The following is a 17,834-nucleotide window of genomic DNA, read 5'->3' as shown; positions in this document are numbered from 1 at the left end:
GAAAGGAGTAAACCAGGAAGCAGAAACATGTGTGAAAGAAAGACTTTATTTATGAAATTTGCTCTGAAAGCATTACATTCTGAACATTTCCTGGAGTAGAAGGTAGAAGTGATGTTTGATTGGAAGCTGACGGATCTGAGAGCGTGCTCGTCTTCTCTTGTTCAGAGAAACCATCCGTTTGTCTGATTCATCCCAACAATGATATGAAACACTGTGAGAAGAAGTGACATTGAGACTTGAAATATTTGCTGAAATAAGTCCACAGTCCATTGTTGTTGTCTAAAAGGATTTTTAGTTCACGCTGAGACCTCGGCTTTATGAGGATTTCACATTTTCCAGAATGAGCTTTCTCATATCTGTGCTGCTTGCATGTTAGCAGGGGGAAATAGCTAGCCTTTAGTCTGGTTACAGACCCTGAATCACCTCAGATTAGTCAAATAGGGTGATTCATGGTCGGTCACTAATACCTCCTAACATTCAACCAATCAGAGCTTGGAGGGTTGAAAAAGAATTAGGGGAACCTTCTTGTACGTCATAACAATCCAGCTACATAACTCACCAATATAATCACAGACAGTCTAAGGATGGATACGGTACTACTCTGTGATTGCTTTGGATAAAATTGATTAAAGTGACCCCCCCCCACACACACACACACACACACACACACACACACACACACACACACACACACACACACACACACACACACACACACACACACACACACACACACACACACACACACACACACACACACACACACACACACAGACATCATGTCCCACTTAAAGAATAACATGATATAAAATGAACAGCCTCATGTTATTGTCAGTGCATGTTTAAAACTAGAGCCCGACCGATAAATCGGCCAGCCGATAATATCGGCCGATATTATCATATCTAGTGACTATTGGTATCACCTAATTTTATCACAGATACGCACCGATATTACTAGATTTATTCACCAGTCAAGCATTTTATTTGAGTATCATAGTATTACACTAGCAGGTATCTTTACCCAGCAGAGGGCGCTATATGGATTACAACAAGCATCATCACTCTCCAGTGTTTCGAGCAGTGATGCTCGTACATGTGCAGTTATTTTCCAGTTGAGTGACCATCTTGTATTTATTACATATTAGTGTTAGTGTCTTCATTTGAGGGATCAACACAATCAATTTGTGTATTTATACGTATCAATCTATCTCAACAGATCAAACTTAGATCATAGAAAGATATCGGCCAATTTATTGGTTTTGGATTTTTGATATCGGCCCCAAAAATTATCAGTCGGGCCCTATTTAAAACTTGAAAAATAAGATGTGAAAAACAACTTGATCTAATTTAGTGTTTTGTTTTTTAACCATGCTAGAGCTAGAATAGCCATTTACCCCTGCTTCATAAGTAACACCATGTCATCTGTTCCAGCTCCATCCAGTGCATGCACAGACATGTTGATCGAAGCCGTCTCATCAAACAACAAATTCCCCAATATGTGGACATTTCCTTTAAACATGGAGATTCTGTTGTTTCAGCCTCATACATTGTGGGACTGTGGAGTGAAACTGAAGCACTTGTCATCACAGCATGTCCAGCCTCGGAGTAGCTTTTACGCTAACTATTTACTGACGTGATTAAATGCTAAGCTGGATGAAACACAGCTTAGAAATCCCAAATATATACTTTGCAGTCACTCGTTGTACTCAAACAGCAGCGAGAAAAAAAAAGAACAAACAATAAAAGCACAGCCATCAGACCATGTTGGAGTATAAAAAAATGTTCACTTAAGGCGGTTACATCACTGATAAAGCTCTCCGTGTTTTTTGAAAGTCCTTTCTATTAAATATACAACAAGAAAGAATTAGTATTGCACGTCTGCAGCATGCAACAAGCAGTTCTGTACAAGCCCTGTGTCGTGCTTCTTTGCCAACTTAAGGTATAATGGCACATAGATCTATTGCTGCACTAAAAATAAATAATTCATGTTAACTAAAAGGACGCCAGTGAATGAAACAGGCCCATAAATACTGTAGATAGAGACTTTGTTCAGTTACGGAGGTGTTTGCTGCTCTTAAGCCCATAAGATGCCGCTCAGTCCTGACTTCACGGGTTGATCCAGTCTGGTTAATGCCAGCAGCATTTACTGTCACTTAAATGGGAAATGTTGTCAGTGTAGTCAGAGTGTTGTCAATGGAAGAAAGCTTGGTATTTAGCTCACTTATTGCCTCATTAGCCATCTGCTCTGGACACTTTCTGCTCCAAAGCTGCAAAAGTCACAGAGGCTAAGGCAGCCAAGTTATTTATGCTGGTATTTCTCTGACAGTCTGATCAGAAAGATGGAGTACTTCAGAGGGGAGAAGAGTGGTGTTATAGGGAAAGTCTCGAAAGGGGGCTGATTGCACAAAGATTTGACTGTGGCTCAGAACTACGAGTCCAACATCCTCTAATAGACGGTTAAGTTCTGCAGTTGTTCAAAGCTTTTTCTTGACAATCTCGGACAGAAACACGTCAGACTGCGTGAACTAAGGGGAATATTTGGACACTAAAGAGACAGATGTTTGTCTCAGGACATGGTTGAAACCAAAACAGATCTAAAAAAAGAGTTAACAATTTAAAAAAAAAGGTTTCCAGAAAACAGGCTCACGTTGCTCTTCGTATGCCAAGGTCAGAACCATACAAGGACAGTATGCCCCCCCCCCCCCCCCCATTTTGTTGCCGTCAAAATGGTAATGGTTTTCATTGATAAAATTCTACCAGAATAGGCAACAGATCTTTAGGGCGCCCCCTAGGGGTGTCTGGACCCCAGGTTGAGATCCAATGCTCCATAACATTGCTTCTTATTAATATAGACAGATATCTGCATATGAATGCAGAACCTGCAGACAATGAACAGATATTTGGGTTGAAAGAGTTGTTATAAATGTTTATTACAAGGCTGGTTTGAATACTTGATTCTGATTGGCCAATTTGCTAGCTAAGCAGCACACAATCTGGCCGCTAATATTTTGATGGCGGACTGAAGTTTTATTTCATTACATCAGAAATTATCAAAAATTTGGAATCTTTGGTGTTATTCTCTAATAGTGTGTGTAATGGGCACTGGACAGTCGGTATTAATATTTGTGATCTTGATTATCAGTGGATCTCAAAGTTATGTTTCCTGCCCCCTCAAGATAGAACCATGCCCCCTTTGCACCTGACCACACCTCATTCTAGGACAAACACACCCCTGAATGCTCACTGTAGCGCAAGTTCATTTGTGCTGGCAAACAATAGAGCCCTACAACTTGTGCAACCAGCCCCAAGAGGTCATTTAATATGACTGTGGGGGATCCGAGCTTGTGATATGACTGTAAAGGAAAAGGAAGCTGCATATGTGGCCCAGTCCAGCGCTGACCTCTGAGTCAGTTTGAGATATTCAGCCAGGCGTCTCTGATATTCCAGTTGAGGCTGAACCACACAGGCTCAGCAGTACACACACCAGTAGATCAGGTTAAACAGGATGTAGGATCCAGGGAAGATCATGCGAGAGTAAGTGTCGATAGCATGGGTGTTCTGGATGATCCTGAAGCCACGGATCCCCTTCTTCTGCTTGTTCCCTGTGGGCTCATTGTCCAGGGAGAGATGCACCACCATCCGCTCCTGTTTTTCTGAAGCATCCTCTGCTGCCATGGAGGCCCTCGTGTACCCGGCCAGGCTGTTTGCGTCCGCCTCGCTGTACGTCCCGTCCAGCATCATGGTCCTGGCGTGGGACATGCCGCAGGTGCAGGGGAGTGTCTGCGACTGGAAAAGAAGGTAGTAAAGAATGGAAGGTTGATTACAGAGTTGAAAACAGTATTTGGAGACACATGCTCTTTCTGAAATGGTCAATGTACCTGCTCCCTGGCTTTTTCTCTGAGCCTGCGGTCTTTTCCGTCTCTCATGGTTGTCAGGTAGTTGACGGCAGCGTATTCAAGCACAGACAGGAAGACAAAGACGAAACTGACCCACAGGTATATGTCCACAGCTTTGATGTAGGAGACTCTGGGCATGGAGGCGTTCACTCCAGTGATGATGGTGGACATGGTGAGCACCGTGGTTATACCTGAAGCACAGAGAACAGACTCAGATTCCTGCGTAATTCGGTGAATATTCCTAATGACATCATCTCTGAGATCTCAGAGTTCAGTACACAAAAGACTCCTGAACTTGTAGAACAAAATAACTAGAAACTTGATGAACTGCTAGTTTTTTCAAGAGTGGTTAAGAAACTGTTCAACAACTGCCAAGGCTATGCTAACCAAATCCTGACTCTGCCTCTATTGACTACTTAGCTAGCTATCAAAAATTATTGAAATGTCCCAAAATGTTGGGCTGTCTGTTTCATTCTCTCCGAGGGCACACTCAAACTAGGCAAAGTTGTCCAGTACAGTGCTTGAGCACTATTGTCCCCTCTCCCCATTCCCCAGCTGGCCTGCACTCACACTGCTCCAGGACTAACTGGGCCTGAGCATGGTTACCTCTTGTAGCTACATTACGTCGTAGAACAACCATGCATGGCTTCATGTTATTTTTGAAGTGTGTTCAGTTTACAAGACAGGTGGACTCCAGAAAAAAAAGAAAAGAAAAAGAAAAACGGAAGCGCAGTCGAGTACACGTCCGAACATTGGAGAACAACACAGAGAACATGACCGCTACTTTACTGACTTTGTGGCTTATTTTGAGAAATTTTAGTCAGATACAGCCAGGACACTCCATGATGGGGATTTCTCCATGACGTAGGCTGTCCACGTTGTGTGCCCATGCTTGTGCATGAACTTATTTGCACAGATCGAAGCGCTCATACTAGTCAACCGAACTGGACTTTAGGGGTAAAATGTGCTTATGCACAGTAAGGATTTGCTAGTGTCAGTGCGCCCTCACACTAAGCCCATATGTCCTTTAACATGCCCCAACATGATTGTCCCCACCCTTCCCATTCCCCCGCTGGCCTGCACTCAAATTTTCCTAGGCCCAACCAGGCCTGAGCACAGTTACCTCTTGTAAGTACATCATCACGTCATAATAAGACAAAGGCACAGCTTTACATCATCATAAAGCATCTTTAGTTTAAGAAAAGTGCGGTCTCAGAGTCAGCACATTTGAGAACAACACAAAACATGACTTCAGCTTTACTGACTGTGTGGCTTATTTTGAGTCATTTTAGTCTAATACTCCCCGATTTTCTTGTTTATGCAAGGCGGTGTTTATACATCTGCCTGTGCAGAGTATTACTATTATCTGTTGTCTGTACTTCGCTATGTTTATGTTTTTTATTTACCAGCTGCTCCAAACCATTGCCCCATGCAAGGCGGATTAATAAAGTTGTTTGAATTGAATTGAGCCACTGCACCGTGCCAAAGCACACCTCTTCCACCCATGTCAGGACCAAGGAAGTCTTCCATCCTTGAGCAAAGTACAGATCTCTCACACTAGTCAGCAGACTGGACTTCAGGGGTCAGGCGTGCTTGGTTCACGGTACAGATTGCCTAGTGTAACAGCCCCTTCAGTGTCTTTTTGTGCTAACTGGTTCTGCTTTAAATACACATCATATATTGACAGGTAGCGTTTTTATTGTGTAACTATGAGTTCAAGTTCTGACCTAATGAGACTCTGGCAGGGACGGCCCTGCGGTCGATCCAGAAGGACACCCAGGACAACATGACCATCAGCGTGGCGGGGAAGTAGGTCTGCAGCAGGAAGAAGAAGATGTGACGCCGCAGGGTGAAGTTGATGTACAGACGGTTGTACCAGCCTGGAGACAGAGAAGAAATGTTCAGCCTGTGTTTGCAAAATTGTTTTACAGTACACGTGGGAAATAAAACAGAGGGATTACGAGCTGAGATGACACAGAACCAGGTAAAGTTATCAATTTATCTGAGCAGGAAAGACAGAAATCTGGAGGGCATTTTAAACATAACAAAGCAAACAGTGAGGCAGTTAATGACAGAAGAATAATGTGAGGGAAAGTATTAAAAAAGCCCAAAAGGAGTGTTTTTCATATCATTATTCTAGTTTCAATGACGGACACATTTCTCAGAGGAACACCTTTTCTCCAGGTACAGTTCTAATCGAATTATCTAACTGAAAGTACCCACGGCGTCCTTGAGTGGCATTGTCAGAGTGCTCAAGCATTGTGTTTAAAACTAGGACAGTGCTTCTGCAAAGACGAGCTGCTTCTGATGTCAGATTATTGTTCTTTTTAAAAGCCTTTAAACCGTGTTATGTTGTGATAAGGTTAAGGTTGTCACTGCTTTGAAATCCCCTCTATAATGGCGCCATTTTGTTTTGTAATTATCAACATGTAGGTTTTTCTTTTAAGATTTTTTTTGGGCTTTTTGTGCCTTTAATGGAGAGCTAGGACAGTGGATTGAGTTGGAAATCAGGGAGAGAGAGTGGGGAATGACATGCGGGAAAGGAGCCACAGGTGGGATTTGAACCTTGGCCGCCCGCTTGGAGGACCACAGCCTCCCTGCATGGGGGCGCGCTAGCCACTGCGCCACCAGCGCCCGAACATGTAGGTTTAAATGTTTGTACCAACTCGTTTGCTGATGAGTCAAATAAAAGTAATAAAGTTTAGGGAAATGTCTGATGGATTTCTGTTTAATAATTATTCCAAATACAAATGGTGGAAGGATGAACCATCAAAACTGCTCTTTGAGTCCTATGTCATAACCCATCCCTTCACTGAAAGTATTTCAGCTGGTGTCATCACTAAAACGTTTGCAGTCTCTACTTCTCAGTTGATTTATTCCTTCAGTAAATATTTTCAGTTTATGGTCTCAATCTCTAGTTTGAAGTCTTCTTCATTACAGTATGATGTTCCTTTTGTTCATTATGCTCCTATTTAGAGTCCAATAGTCAATAAAGTAGGGTTTGTTACAGGGTGGGCTACCTATGATTGACAAGACGCTATAATGGAAACTTGAAAAGTGTCTAAAATCCTGTTAGTATGGAAGTAGTTTTACCTTCTGATGATTTGTAATAAGTGCAGAGGTTGTGTTTTTTATACCATGCAAATAGATTTCTATGATTTATAAAAGTGATGATTCCATGTTTCAGCACACACAGAGGTCCTTTGATAATAGATATCCAGTCCGAATTGTCTCAGTAATCTAGGGCGGTCTGTTTTTTTTTTACTGGTCGAGAATGATGGAGGTTTTGATGGATACTGTTAACAAGTTTTGACAGTTTTTTAAAAGCATATTCTGTTGGTTGGTTTGAATAAACAGGAAGAGCAAACAGATTTCCATCCGAAGAACCAGATTCTGAAGAGTGATGACAGAAAGATTTTCTATCTTTCAACAGGCTCAAATTAAAGGTCACATATTTTGCAAAATACACTTCACCATGTTTTCCTAAAACTAATATGTGTCTCTAGTCTGTCTACAAACCCCCCAATTATGAGAAAAGTCCATCCTCTCTGTCTTTTGCCTGCTCCACTTTTCAAATAATGTGTGCTCAAACAGGCCGTTTGGAGATTTTCCCTTCATGACATCACAAAGGGCAGTAGCCCCTCCCCTGGTGGGTGACACTCCCACAGCTAGGTGTTTGTTCTGCCCTCTGAGTCTGCCTTCTCACTGTAAACAATAGGACATGGAGCAAAAAAGCCTGAGCCACATCCACTTCCAGAGAGGGGGCGTGGTCAGACACAGCTCATTTACATTTAAAGGTACAGACACAGAAACAGCCTGTTCAGAGCAGGGCTGAAATAGAGGGGTTTATAGACATGATCAAATACAGGATCAGAGTGGATTTAGAACAAGGAACTTCACACACATGTTTTAATGAGCTCTGAGACTTATTTAAAACGGTATAAAAGGAGGATACATGTGACTTTTAAAGCCTATATAGTCCTACTTTCCAATCAATTTCACTAGATATTGACAATAGAGCAGAAAAAGCCACTCAATGCAATCTGCTCTATTGCATTGTTATTTATGTAGTTTATATGACCTAAAATCAGCCATCTTGTCTCAGCCTAAACTTAACTAAAAGGTTATTGTAGTTGGCTGTAATCGCTGTCATGTAAACGTGGCCTATAATTTCGGTCAACCAAGTATCAGCCAAAAAAGGGGAGCTGACAACATGCCTGCATTCAGACCATCAGAGTGTTTAGCACCAGGCTGTAAACCTGCGTATTCCTGCAGCGAAAAACAATATTTTATACAGGATGTCCAGAGGAACTGCAGTGTTCTTCTCTTTCACATTGGCCTAATTGTTCAACACCGGAAGTTGCTGCTTGGGAAATACTATTGCATTATTATGCTTTATTCTGCATGTGGGTTGTGCTAAAACACACCTTGAGGTGTCTGCTGTTTACGGAAGAGGATTAGGGTCACTGGAAAAAAACATTTTTGGTTCTGACTTTTTTTTTCTTCGTTCTGACTTTAATCTCAGAATTCTGATTTTTTTTTCTGGATTCTGAGATTAAAGTCAGAATCCTAAAAAAAAAGTCAGAACCAAAAAAACTTTTTTCAGTGGCCCAATCCTCTTCCGTAGCTGTTCATCTTTTCTGTGCAGCACATTTGGTTTTAAGGCTCCTCTTCTCTTCAAGGCAGATATTTTCTTCACAGTGAATTTCGGATGCTTCCCCCTCGCTCCTTCCCACATTGCCAACATTTGTCATTTTAAGCTCTAAAATAAAAACAAGACTATGGCCAAAAAAAAGCCAAACTCAAGGCTCAAAATCCACAAACAAATGGTTGAAGTTACGATGGCTACGTCTGCTGATAGAGTCTATGATCAGTATTCACTCTATTCTTCCATCCTTAGAAACCTGCTTTCTAATATATTATTTCTCTCTCTCAAAAATCGTCTTTCCATTAGAGCACATGTGAGGCATTTCCTTTGTGCATTAAATATGTTATGTAAATGAACTTTCCTTGACAGCCTTGCCTCGCGGCTCTTTGACTTTCCTTATAGAGGTTCAACTCTGCAGAAGTGATTACTTCTGACTCTGCAAAACGAGGGTCTGAATTACCCCTCAGCTCGCCTCGGGGCAGAGAGTCCCTGCTGATCACCCCCAATTTTCTTTAACTTGGGCGGCTTAAACATGGATTTGTTGAAGAATATGCTAAATATTAGCATAATGTCAACTTTAATATAGATGGTATTAAAAGTAGATTTTGACACAAGGTTTCTGATCACTAAATCAAAGCAGTATGACCTGACTGCCACAGAGTGAATCTGGGGTCTCCGATCGCTCTCGAATGCACTCGCCCAACATGACCAGTGAGTGATCAGTACTCGTATGAAGTCAATATAAAACCTGTGTATCTACCTGTGCTGCTGTAGAAAGCCAGCCTGGAGGTGGTGTGAAACTTCTGGATGAGAAACTGAGACAGAGAAATCCTGTCGTCCGTGCTCAGAGACTCATCGCCGCTCTTCCAGTAAAGCATCAGGTCTTCATCGGTGTAAGCATCTGCAGGACAGAGAGCATACATGTAAGAAAAGAGACGCACTGTGTGTAGTATCAGCTGCAGAAGTTTGATTTTTTTCTGACTCACGCACAAGCAGAAGGTACAGAAAAATTCACTCATAGCAACCTTGAATGCTAACCAAATAGATAATAGCCAATAAAGGTCGGCTTAAAAACAGAATCATGTCATGTTTATTATGACCTGCAGCTGCCCTCTTGGACAGGAGTGAAAGAGATCGTGATCTCAAAGGGTTAATTACCTGGTTAAATAAAGGTTAAAATTAAAAAATCTAATAAGTGAGTGTTACCATACTCAGTAGCTTTTTTTTTTTAACTCACTTTTCATTAATTTGCTATTTTCAAAATGTTTTTTTAACCGCCAAAATATCTCATGCAATCCAAAAGAAATGTCTGCATGTAATGACAGTGGATCAGTGGCTTGAAAGGCAATGTGCACATTTTTAAATCTTTCAGGAGTCCCTCGGAGGGGTTCTCATTGGCAGCATCTCCACAGCAAATATTGATTCACTGACGAGTGATGTGAACGGGTAATAAATGAGTGCAAACATTTCTGATAAACATTGAAGTCAAAGATCAATATTTTAAAATGCTGGAGTGGGTAATTAACATGAACATCCAGAGTGTCTCTCTCTCACTGAAAACAGTACTAAAACAGTAAATAATTAAGCCATATCTCAGAAGAGGGAGCAAAGTATTAAATATCAGCACTGCTGTGATTCGGTTATAAGCACGACGCTGCTGACTGAGTGCCAAAGTTAATCTCAGTACTGCTGATATTCAGAACTTCATGACCTGAAGTGTGATGAAGTTTTTAGACTAAAGTTTCACAAGCAGCAACAAGAAGTGAAGCGCCTGTAACTAAAGACAGTGCTTTTTCCTCTGGCAGCGAATCAATACAAACCCAATGCATACATAGTTCGGTGTCTCTAAAGTCTGAATTCATCACAATAAATAAAGAATGATTATAGTGAAAGAAGAAAGGATCTCTCACTCAATATGTGCAGTGTTGACCTGTTTGATGGAGACCCAGGAGTATCGGCCAGGACGCTTCAACAACATGTTGAAGATAGCTCAAGCTAACTATCAGCTACCCTCAGATTGATTGGTGAAGATTTAGTGTTCAAAATAGAAAAAACCTTTGCACATGCATATTATAAGACAGGTGCGTAGCAATGTGTCCATCAAAAACTGAAAGGTGAACTCCCGCACACTGTCTAACTAATCTAATTTATTGGCGACATTTTGGTAGTATACCTCATCATTCGCCTGATGAAGGTCTAGTACCAAAAAGTCTCCAATAAATGTTTGTTTGCAAGTTTTCAGTTAAATGTGTTTTAAATATTTGTTAGTTTAGTTGTTTTATTAGTTTTATTCGTCTCTGTATTGTAAAATATTCAGAGAATGATATCAAGCAAAAAAAAGTATAATTAAAGAAAGTATAAGAAAGGAAAACAGTTCTGCAGTCATCAGCTTCTTTCAACATAAACTGACGTGCCTGAGACAGATTGTAAGGAAAGGTTGTGTGCTTGTAACATTTTCTCTTTAATGTTATTTCATTTTAGTTAGTTATCTTCTTATAGCCTGGTTTTTATTATGGTTTCAGTTACTGAAAATGTTTTTTTACATTTTGGTTTTCGTTAGTTTTAGTTAACGGTGATATAATAACCTTGATGCAGAACTGTAATCTATAAGTGACAACAGAAACGTGCTAATTCAGTTTCTCTGTGAAAGTATCTTCATGCATTTCTGTTGATTGAATTAAAATTTAATAAAATATAAATTTTGCACGTGTTAACAAACAGATTTCTTGTGTTTTTTAAACCCTGTTGTTTTGAGCTCTCGGGGCCACCGTAACAATCAGTGTTTATAATCGGCAAGTTGCTAATTGAGATAACGCTCCACAAAAACACTTGAGGGCTTTAATAATGAGGAGCTCATTATCTTCACTGTCTCCTCAGCGCTACAGTAAAGTGTGTGTGGGACACACAAACACTCACAGCTCTCCAGCTCCAGCGTGCACGTCTGCGAGTCCAACGGGAATCGACTGAAATCCATGTTGCACGCGGCGGTGACTGTAACCCTGACGGATTAAAAAACAAGAGTGTGAATGTCACCAGTGAGGGCAGATATCTATGCATGTGTTTGTGTGTGAGGTGGGGGCTTCATGTCTCACCTCAGGCTGTACAGGACGTGACCATCAGGAAACACCCGCAGCATGATGTTGTCGGTCGTGGTGTCGTGGATGAACGACCTCTTGGAGTGGACGAAGAAGACGTCGGGCACCCAGATCTTCTTCACCAGGCGTCCGTCAAACGTCATGCTCTTGTTGGTGGTACTGGGGAAGGCGAGGCGCTCGTCCTTCCAGTAGTGCCTCAGATACAGGGTCATGGTGAAGTCCTGAAGGGGGGTGGGTTAGATATGGAGACAGCATCTGGATTTAGTCTCACAGTGAGGACTCCTGAGCTCTGGTGTGATTACACGGCTGCAGATCCTGGATTATATGGATTCTTTATGACTTAATATACACAGCGGAGAGAGCTGAACATATGTTAACTAAGCACAGCACCCATTAGTCCTAGATTACCCCCGTCTGCTCGCCCCCCATTCCTCCTGTTTCCATGCAGGGAGGAGCGGGCCTGCAGACTCACATCCCCTCCTCTCCCCACTTATATAAGAGCAGATCAGTTAAGAATAATGGCTGAATCAACACATCACACTCTTGGCACCGATCATTAAAGAGGCTTTTATGGGTGGAAGACGAGTTCAGGGGCACGCCTGAGTGTCTGCAGGGAATAACAGCTGTAATGTGCTGTTAGTTTACTAATGAGAGGTGTTACCCTGGGCTGTTAACTCTTGCTTTCACTTTTTTTTTTTGTGCCTTTATTGTAGAGATAGGACAGTGGATAGAGTTGGAAATCAGGGAGAGAGAGAGAGAGTAGGGAATGACATGCGCGAAAGGATCCACAGGTGGGATTCGAACCTGGGCTGCCCACCTGGAGTACTATAGCCTCCATACATGGCGTGCGCACTACCCACTGTGCCACCAGCGCCCTGTCATTTACTCTCAAATGTGTTATAATTTGTTTAAGGCTGGCTACACACTTTACATTCTAGGGACGAGTATGGACCGAATTTGAGGCTTGGTGCAATCGATTATTCATCCAAATGATTGTCAAGTGTCAAAACTATTTCATTGACTGCCCTCGACTGATTCAGAGCCTCTCCATCTCAATTCAAACCAATTCCAGATCGTGCTGCCTCCGACAGAATATCTGTAGTAGCCAATGAGAGGGAGCAGACCAGGAGGTGTCACCAACTGGATGTTGCTTACTTTTAAAACTCATCTGCAAAATGTATAAGCCGCGCCCATACCGTCTTCTCAGCAAGGATTTCACCCAAATTCTTTTCTTGTTTTTTATGTTTTTAGAATGCAAAAGAGAATGCACGCCAACACAGCCAGCTGACGACATTGATCGTACTCCATATTTGTTTTCCATGGGAAGTCATGTTTGGAAGATTTTCTATGAGCTCTTGTGTCTGTGAAATCATTACTACAAACTGCAGGTGTGTGATCTTGCGGTCTGGCTGATTCACCCAGTGTGTTCATTTAAAATCGATTGGAACTATTCTAATGCCTGTGGTCTCCCAAGTTTTTTTAAAATTGGTTAAGATTTGAAAATCATCTAGTGTGTATCCAGAAATCAGCCAGCAAACATTGAGAAATTGATTATTAAAGTCCTATAGAAGGTTGCACCAGGTCTGAATAAGTTCAAATGTAGCCTAGATGAACATGAATTCTAATTCAGGATGGAGTTTACCAACTTGTGTTTTGATAATGTGTTGAACTTCTGTGATAGCAGCCAACAGCCGAAGCTCGTCGGGGCAGTAGACATTAGTAACAGTGGGCTTCATCAATCAGAGACATCACTGTGACACTCAAGGTTTAAGAGTAGAGTCATTATTTTCCCCGAGATCACGAATCAACCATGTTTATCTGAAAACGAGGTCATATCATTTACATACTTGTGTCTTTTACAGGAGCAAACATGGCTAAATATCAAATCCGCTATTGAGAAAACAAATGGGATTTTTACTTCAGGAACCACTCTGTTGAGCTCTATTAGGCACAAGAGAAAACACTGGAATGAACACAAAAGGTCAGATCAGGACAGTATTTGTTTAGTTTGGAAGTTACAGTCTACTAGTTAAGATGAACCTTCCGTCTCCACGGTAACCCAATAGTGACTCTACTTAAGTTACAAACTAGTTTACAGCTTAGGCTTATTGTGGTACACTAGAACTTAAGGCAGATGTTATACAGAGGAGCTGAAATCTGAATGTCTTGTGTGGCCATTAAAAGTTTAAGAGCAGTTGTAACAATTATTGTTAATGACAATTAAACATTCAATTTATTAGCAGCAAAATGCACCTTTGATGAAGTTAATGCACGCTCATTTAAAGAGCTTCATTTAGCATCTGATGAGCTAATTTGAGGAAAGAGTTTAGATGGAAATAGCTGAGTGGATGACATTACAGTAAGTTTTCTGTCCTTATGACTGCATCCAATTATCAGATTCACAGAATTTGGATTTCTGTTTTCTGGCAGTTTTTGTGCTCGGAGGGCTGTTTTAACCCCAAATCCACCCAGTCCATGAGGAGCACCATGCAGACTTTCTGCAGACTTACAAAGGACCCTGGTTGGGGTGTAGACTGCACAAGAGTTTACTGTTTATTACCCATTACCTCATTACAACACTGAGTGTTTCTATTTGGAGACAAAAAAAGCTTTTAATGAACATGTGAAACAAAAACTTTAAAGGACCAATGTGGAACCCTCACACATAGGGTTTAAAATGTGTACTGCAGTCCTAATCCAAAACATTGGAGAGAGCTGTCTGCCCCCTTCTCCCCATACTCTATAGTCTATGCTCACGCAGGTTGCCATGTCACGGACACTGAAGCTTCAGTGTTTAACCAGCTCTGCATCAGTCTGTAAACCTTTCTGTGTTCTAACCTCTCTCCATTTTTCAAAAGCATTGCCAATATTGATCCTAGTTTGAGCACGTTTCTGTTCGTGGAGCTTATTAGAAACATGCAGAGGCTTTTTAGGTCGGGTACAATCACTAATATCTCAAACAGGTCTCTTTCCCGCTTCCATCGCTTCAACACCTGTTGGCTTGTCTTGTGGGGGTGTCTTATAACCACCTACTGCTCTGGTCCAAACAAATCCAGAGCATTCAGGACCAGAATCTAAAGTTAGAAGGAGGACATACTGGCTGCTGCATTGTTGTCAGAGAAGCCAGCACTTCAACATAGCATGTTTCCTTAATTTCTGATGGTAAGGTCATTTTATCATTTAATTCAGTAGATAGCTTACAGATTGGATCCTCTTTAAACATGTCAATCTGTCAATTATGAACTTGAATCATGTGAGCAATTCAACATGAAAGGTAGCAACACTGCAGCAGTGTGAATCTTCCTTTAAATGTCGCATATTCTCCTTTTCAACACGTCTGTGAGTTTTTTTTGTCATGAATCCACTCTGATCCTGTATTTGATCACGTCTGTAAACCCCTCTATTTCAGCCCTGCCCAGAACAGGCTGTTTCTGTGTGTGTACCTTTAAATATGTAAATGAGCTGTGTCTGACCACGCCCCCACTCTGGAAGGGCTTGGGTGTCTCTGGCTTTCTTTCAACATGCCCTATTATTTAAGGCAAGAAGGCAGACTCAGAGGGCAGAACAAACACCTAGCTGTGGGAGTGTCACCCACCTGGGGGAGGGGTTACTGCCCTTTGTGATGTCATGAAGGGAAAATCGCCAAACGGCCTGGCAAAAGGCAAAAGACGGAGAGGATGGACTTCACTCATAATTGGACATTTTGTAGACAGACTAGGGACACACATTAGTGTTAGAAGAAAGAAAGTGTATTTTGCATAATATGTGACCTTTAAATAACCATATCATTTAAAGATTATAACTAATAAGCTGTTTATTTAAAGATGACTCAGCACTTTTCAGCCTCTGTTTCCAAGTTGGCAGTATAAGTACTGTGATACTTTTATTTTCAAAGTTTTCTTTGACGTGTAATATATTTGAAAATTATTATCTTCATGGTTGTTTGGACTTTCATTTTTCAAAGAGCTCTGTTAAAGGTAGAAAATAAACATCATGCTTTAGTGGAATTGAGTCAATTAAAGTTACATAACACAACAGTATGTCTCTGACGTTTCTGTTGCAATATACTGTAAGGATAAACTGCTCGTGAGAGTTTATGGTAAAGTTCAGTTAAGGTGAGCTCACTCTGCCCTCCCCGACATGAGTGGATGTTGACCACTAGTCACAAAAAAACGTTTTTAGTCTAATTGTACATCTTCAGCAGGAGTCAAAGGTCACTCAAGAGTATCAACATCACAGCATTTTGATACATTTTTAATTTTGGGTAACATAGTCATCTGTTCTGCCACTTGTTTATTTCGTATTTAAAGTACTGGAGAATCTTTTGTTTTTCTATTTGTATGTTTATTTAAATCTCATTTTGAATAAAAGAGGGAGAGAGTCAGAGGTCTGGTCATGGTCAGGTCAGACAGGGACGCCTGAGGCTGGAGTTTTGTGCACAACACAAGAGCAAAGTTGAAGTTCTGCTGTTTGGTCAAGGCCGAGGGTTGTTTTGTCGGCCGTTTTGGCCAAATAAACAGGTGAGTTCAGGTTTTATCCCTGAGGGGAAATGTTACAAACTGCACACAGATGAAGGTCTCAGCTGAGATCTGAACCCCCTGTCGCCCATTCTGACACAATTTACTTTCAGACATGTATTCAGAAATACTTTGATTTCAGTGCTCTAAAGTGTGGAGTTTTCTTGATGAGAAAATCTTTTGAGACCTTGATCTGGATGAGTTGTTGGTTGGTGAGTGGACGTGCAACACACACCGAGGCATATTTGGGATTTTGATCTTTTCCCAAAACTGCTTCCTTGTCCTTGAAAACCTTGTATTTGCATAATCTGCCATCTCTAAATGATACAGTCGAAGATAATTTGCTGTGTCACTGTCGAGCATGGTGCAGCTTTGTGATGTGACATAATGTCATTAAGAGGAGCCGTGGTCTGACATCATTATTTATTTCACCGCTCTCTGTTCAAAAACAATTAAATGCACGACGCTGAGATCCAAATTAAGATTAATCCTCGCTCGTCCTTCAAACGGGAGCTTACACGACATCAGGACGACAGTTTTTTGGATCCAATTTTTGCTTCCAGACCAGAAGGTTGATTTAATTACATTACTCAACATGCATCAGTCTGACTTTGAACACATAAAAAACATCCCGTCAATGAGTTTTTATAGCCAGACGCTGGTTATCCAACTGAAAACAACAGCTTCATTACAACAACTAAAAGAATGTGTTCATCTGTCCTTTCCAAATACAGAACCCCTCTGATAACAGAGCTTCACATCACTACTATCTAACAAGGAGGACTATTTTACATTTATATATTTACGCGTTGTGATCTGGTCGGTCTAATTATTAACATGATTGGACAAGTCACTTCTAAACAAAGTTTTTTTTTCAATGTGGAGCTCATGTGTGTTCACATGCTGTTAGTGGTGTTTTAAAACCTAGAGCCTTTTTTATTTTTTAGTGATAAAAAGGTACAAAAGTTTTGGAGTTACGCCAGCATTGCTCGCTCCTGCAGCAGTGAAACAGGAAGTAATGGTTGCATCATAATCCTCCTGCAAAATGTTCAAAGTCCTTGATTTGTCCCTGACAGGCTCAGATTGTTATTCTAAGTGTCTGACAACATTACAGAAAGAATCCCCACAGAGATGGACCTTTTTGTTAAAAAGGAAGATCTATCCATCCATTTTCTATACCGCTTTTCTTGCTTACCCGGGTCGTGGGGGGGCTGGAGCCGATGCCAGCTGTCATCGGGCGAGAGGCACCCTGGACTGTTTGCCAGTCAAGCAGGGTTGACATATAGAGACAGACAACCAGCAACATGTTAACTCCACACAGAGAGGCATTCTTTGACAAGGATTCGAACCAGGAACCTCCAAGCTGTGAGGCAACAGCGCTAACCACTGTGTTGTTAGGTGTTTCATAAATATTGTGATGGATCTGAATGTGTTACTTCAAATGGAAAACAGGTGGAGAACCAGGAACATCCTCAGTGGGCCGGTCTGATTGTAGGGCAGCGATGGCCAAGTGTACAGTCAGTGATGGTAAATAGATCATCAGGCTGCACTCGCTAGGGATGGGTACCAGTTAGAGATGAGCCCGAATCTGAATCTGAATTCTGAAAGGCACAATGAGATGCAAAGACGCCTGAATGGACTACTGAGGTCACTGCTGCTTCAAACAACACTGCAGCAA

The 17,834-nt window shown here is 41.4% G+C and overlaps 1 protein-coding gene across 1 annotated transcript in view; it reads right to left on the bottom strand.

Annotated features, from left to right (window-relative positions):
• Positions 1–26: 26 nt before the first annotated feature.
• LOC109997941 (gamma-aminobutyric acid receptor subunit rho-2) overlaps positions 27–17,834 on the bottom strand; it is a 38,709-nt gene continuing 20,901 nt past the window's right edge. The window contains exons 4-9 of the mRNA XM_020652620.2: positions 11,637–11,860; positions 11,461–11,543; positions 9,305–9,445; positions 5,624–5,776; positions 3,879–4,087; positions 27–3,786 (exon numbers count right to left, since the gene is read on the bottom strand). Of these exons, the coding sequence (XP_020508276.1) occupies positions 3,469–3,786; positions 3,879–4,087; positions 5,624–5,776; positions 9,305–9,445; positions 11,461–11,543; positions 11,637–11,860 (1,128 nt within the window). The 3' untranslated portion in view covers positions 27–3,468. The remainder of the gene's footprint in view (positions 3,787–3,878; positions 4,088–5,623; positions 5,777–9,304; positions 9,446–11,460; positions 11,544–11,636; positions 11,861–17,834) is intronic.

The sequence above is a fragment of the Labrus bergylta genome, chromosome 15 (genome assembly GCF_963930695.1).
Source record: "Labrus bergylta chromosome 15, fLabBer1.1, whole genome shotgun sequence".
In the NCBI taxonomy this organism is placed as follows: Eukaryota; Metazoa; Chordata; class Actinopteri; order Labriformes; family Labridae; genus Labrus; species Labrus bergylta.
This window is presented reverse-complemented; position numbering and strand designations above follow the sequence as displayed.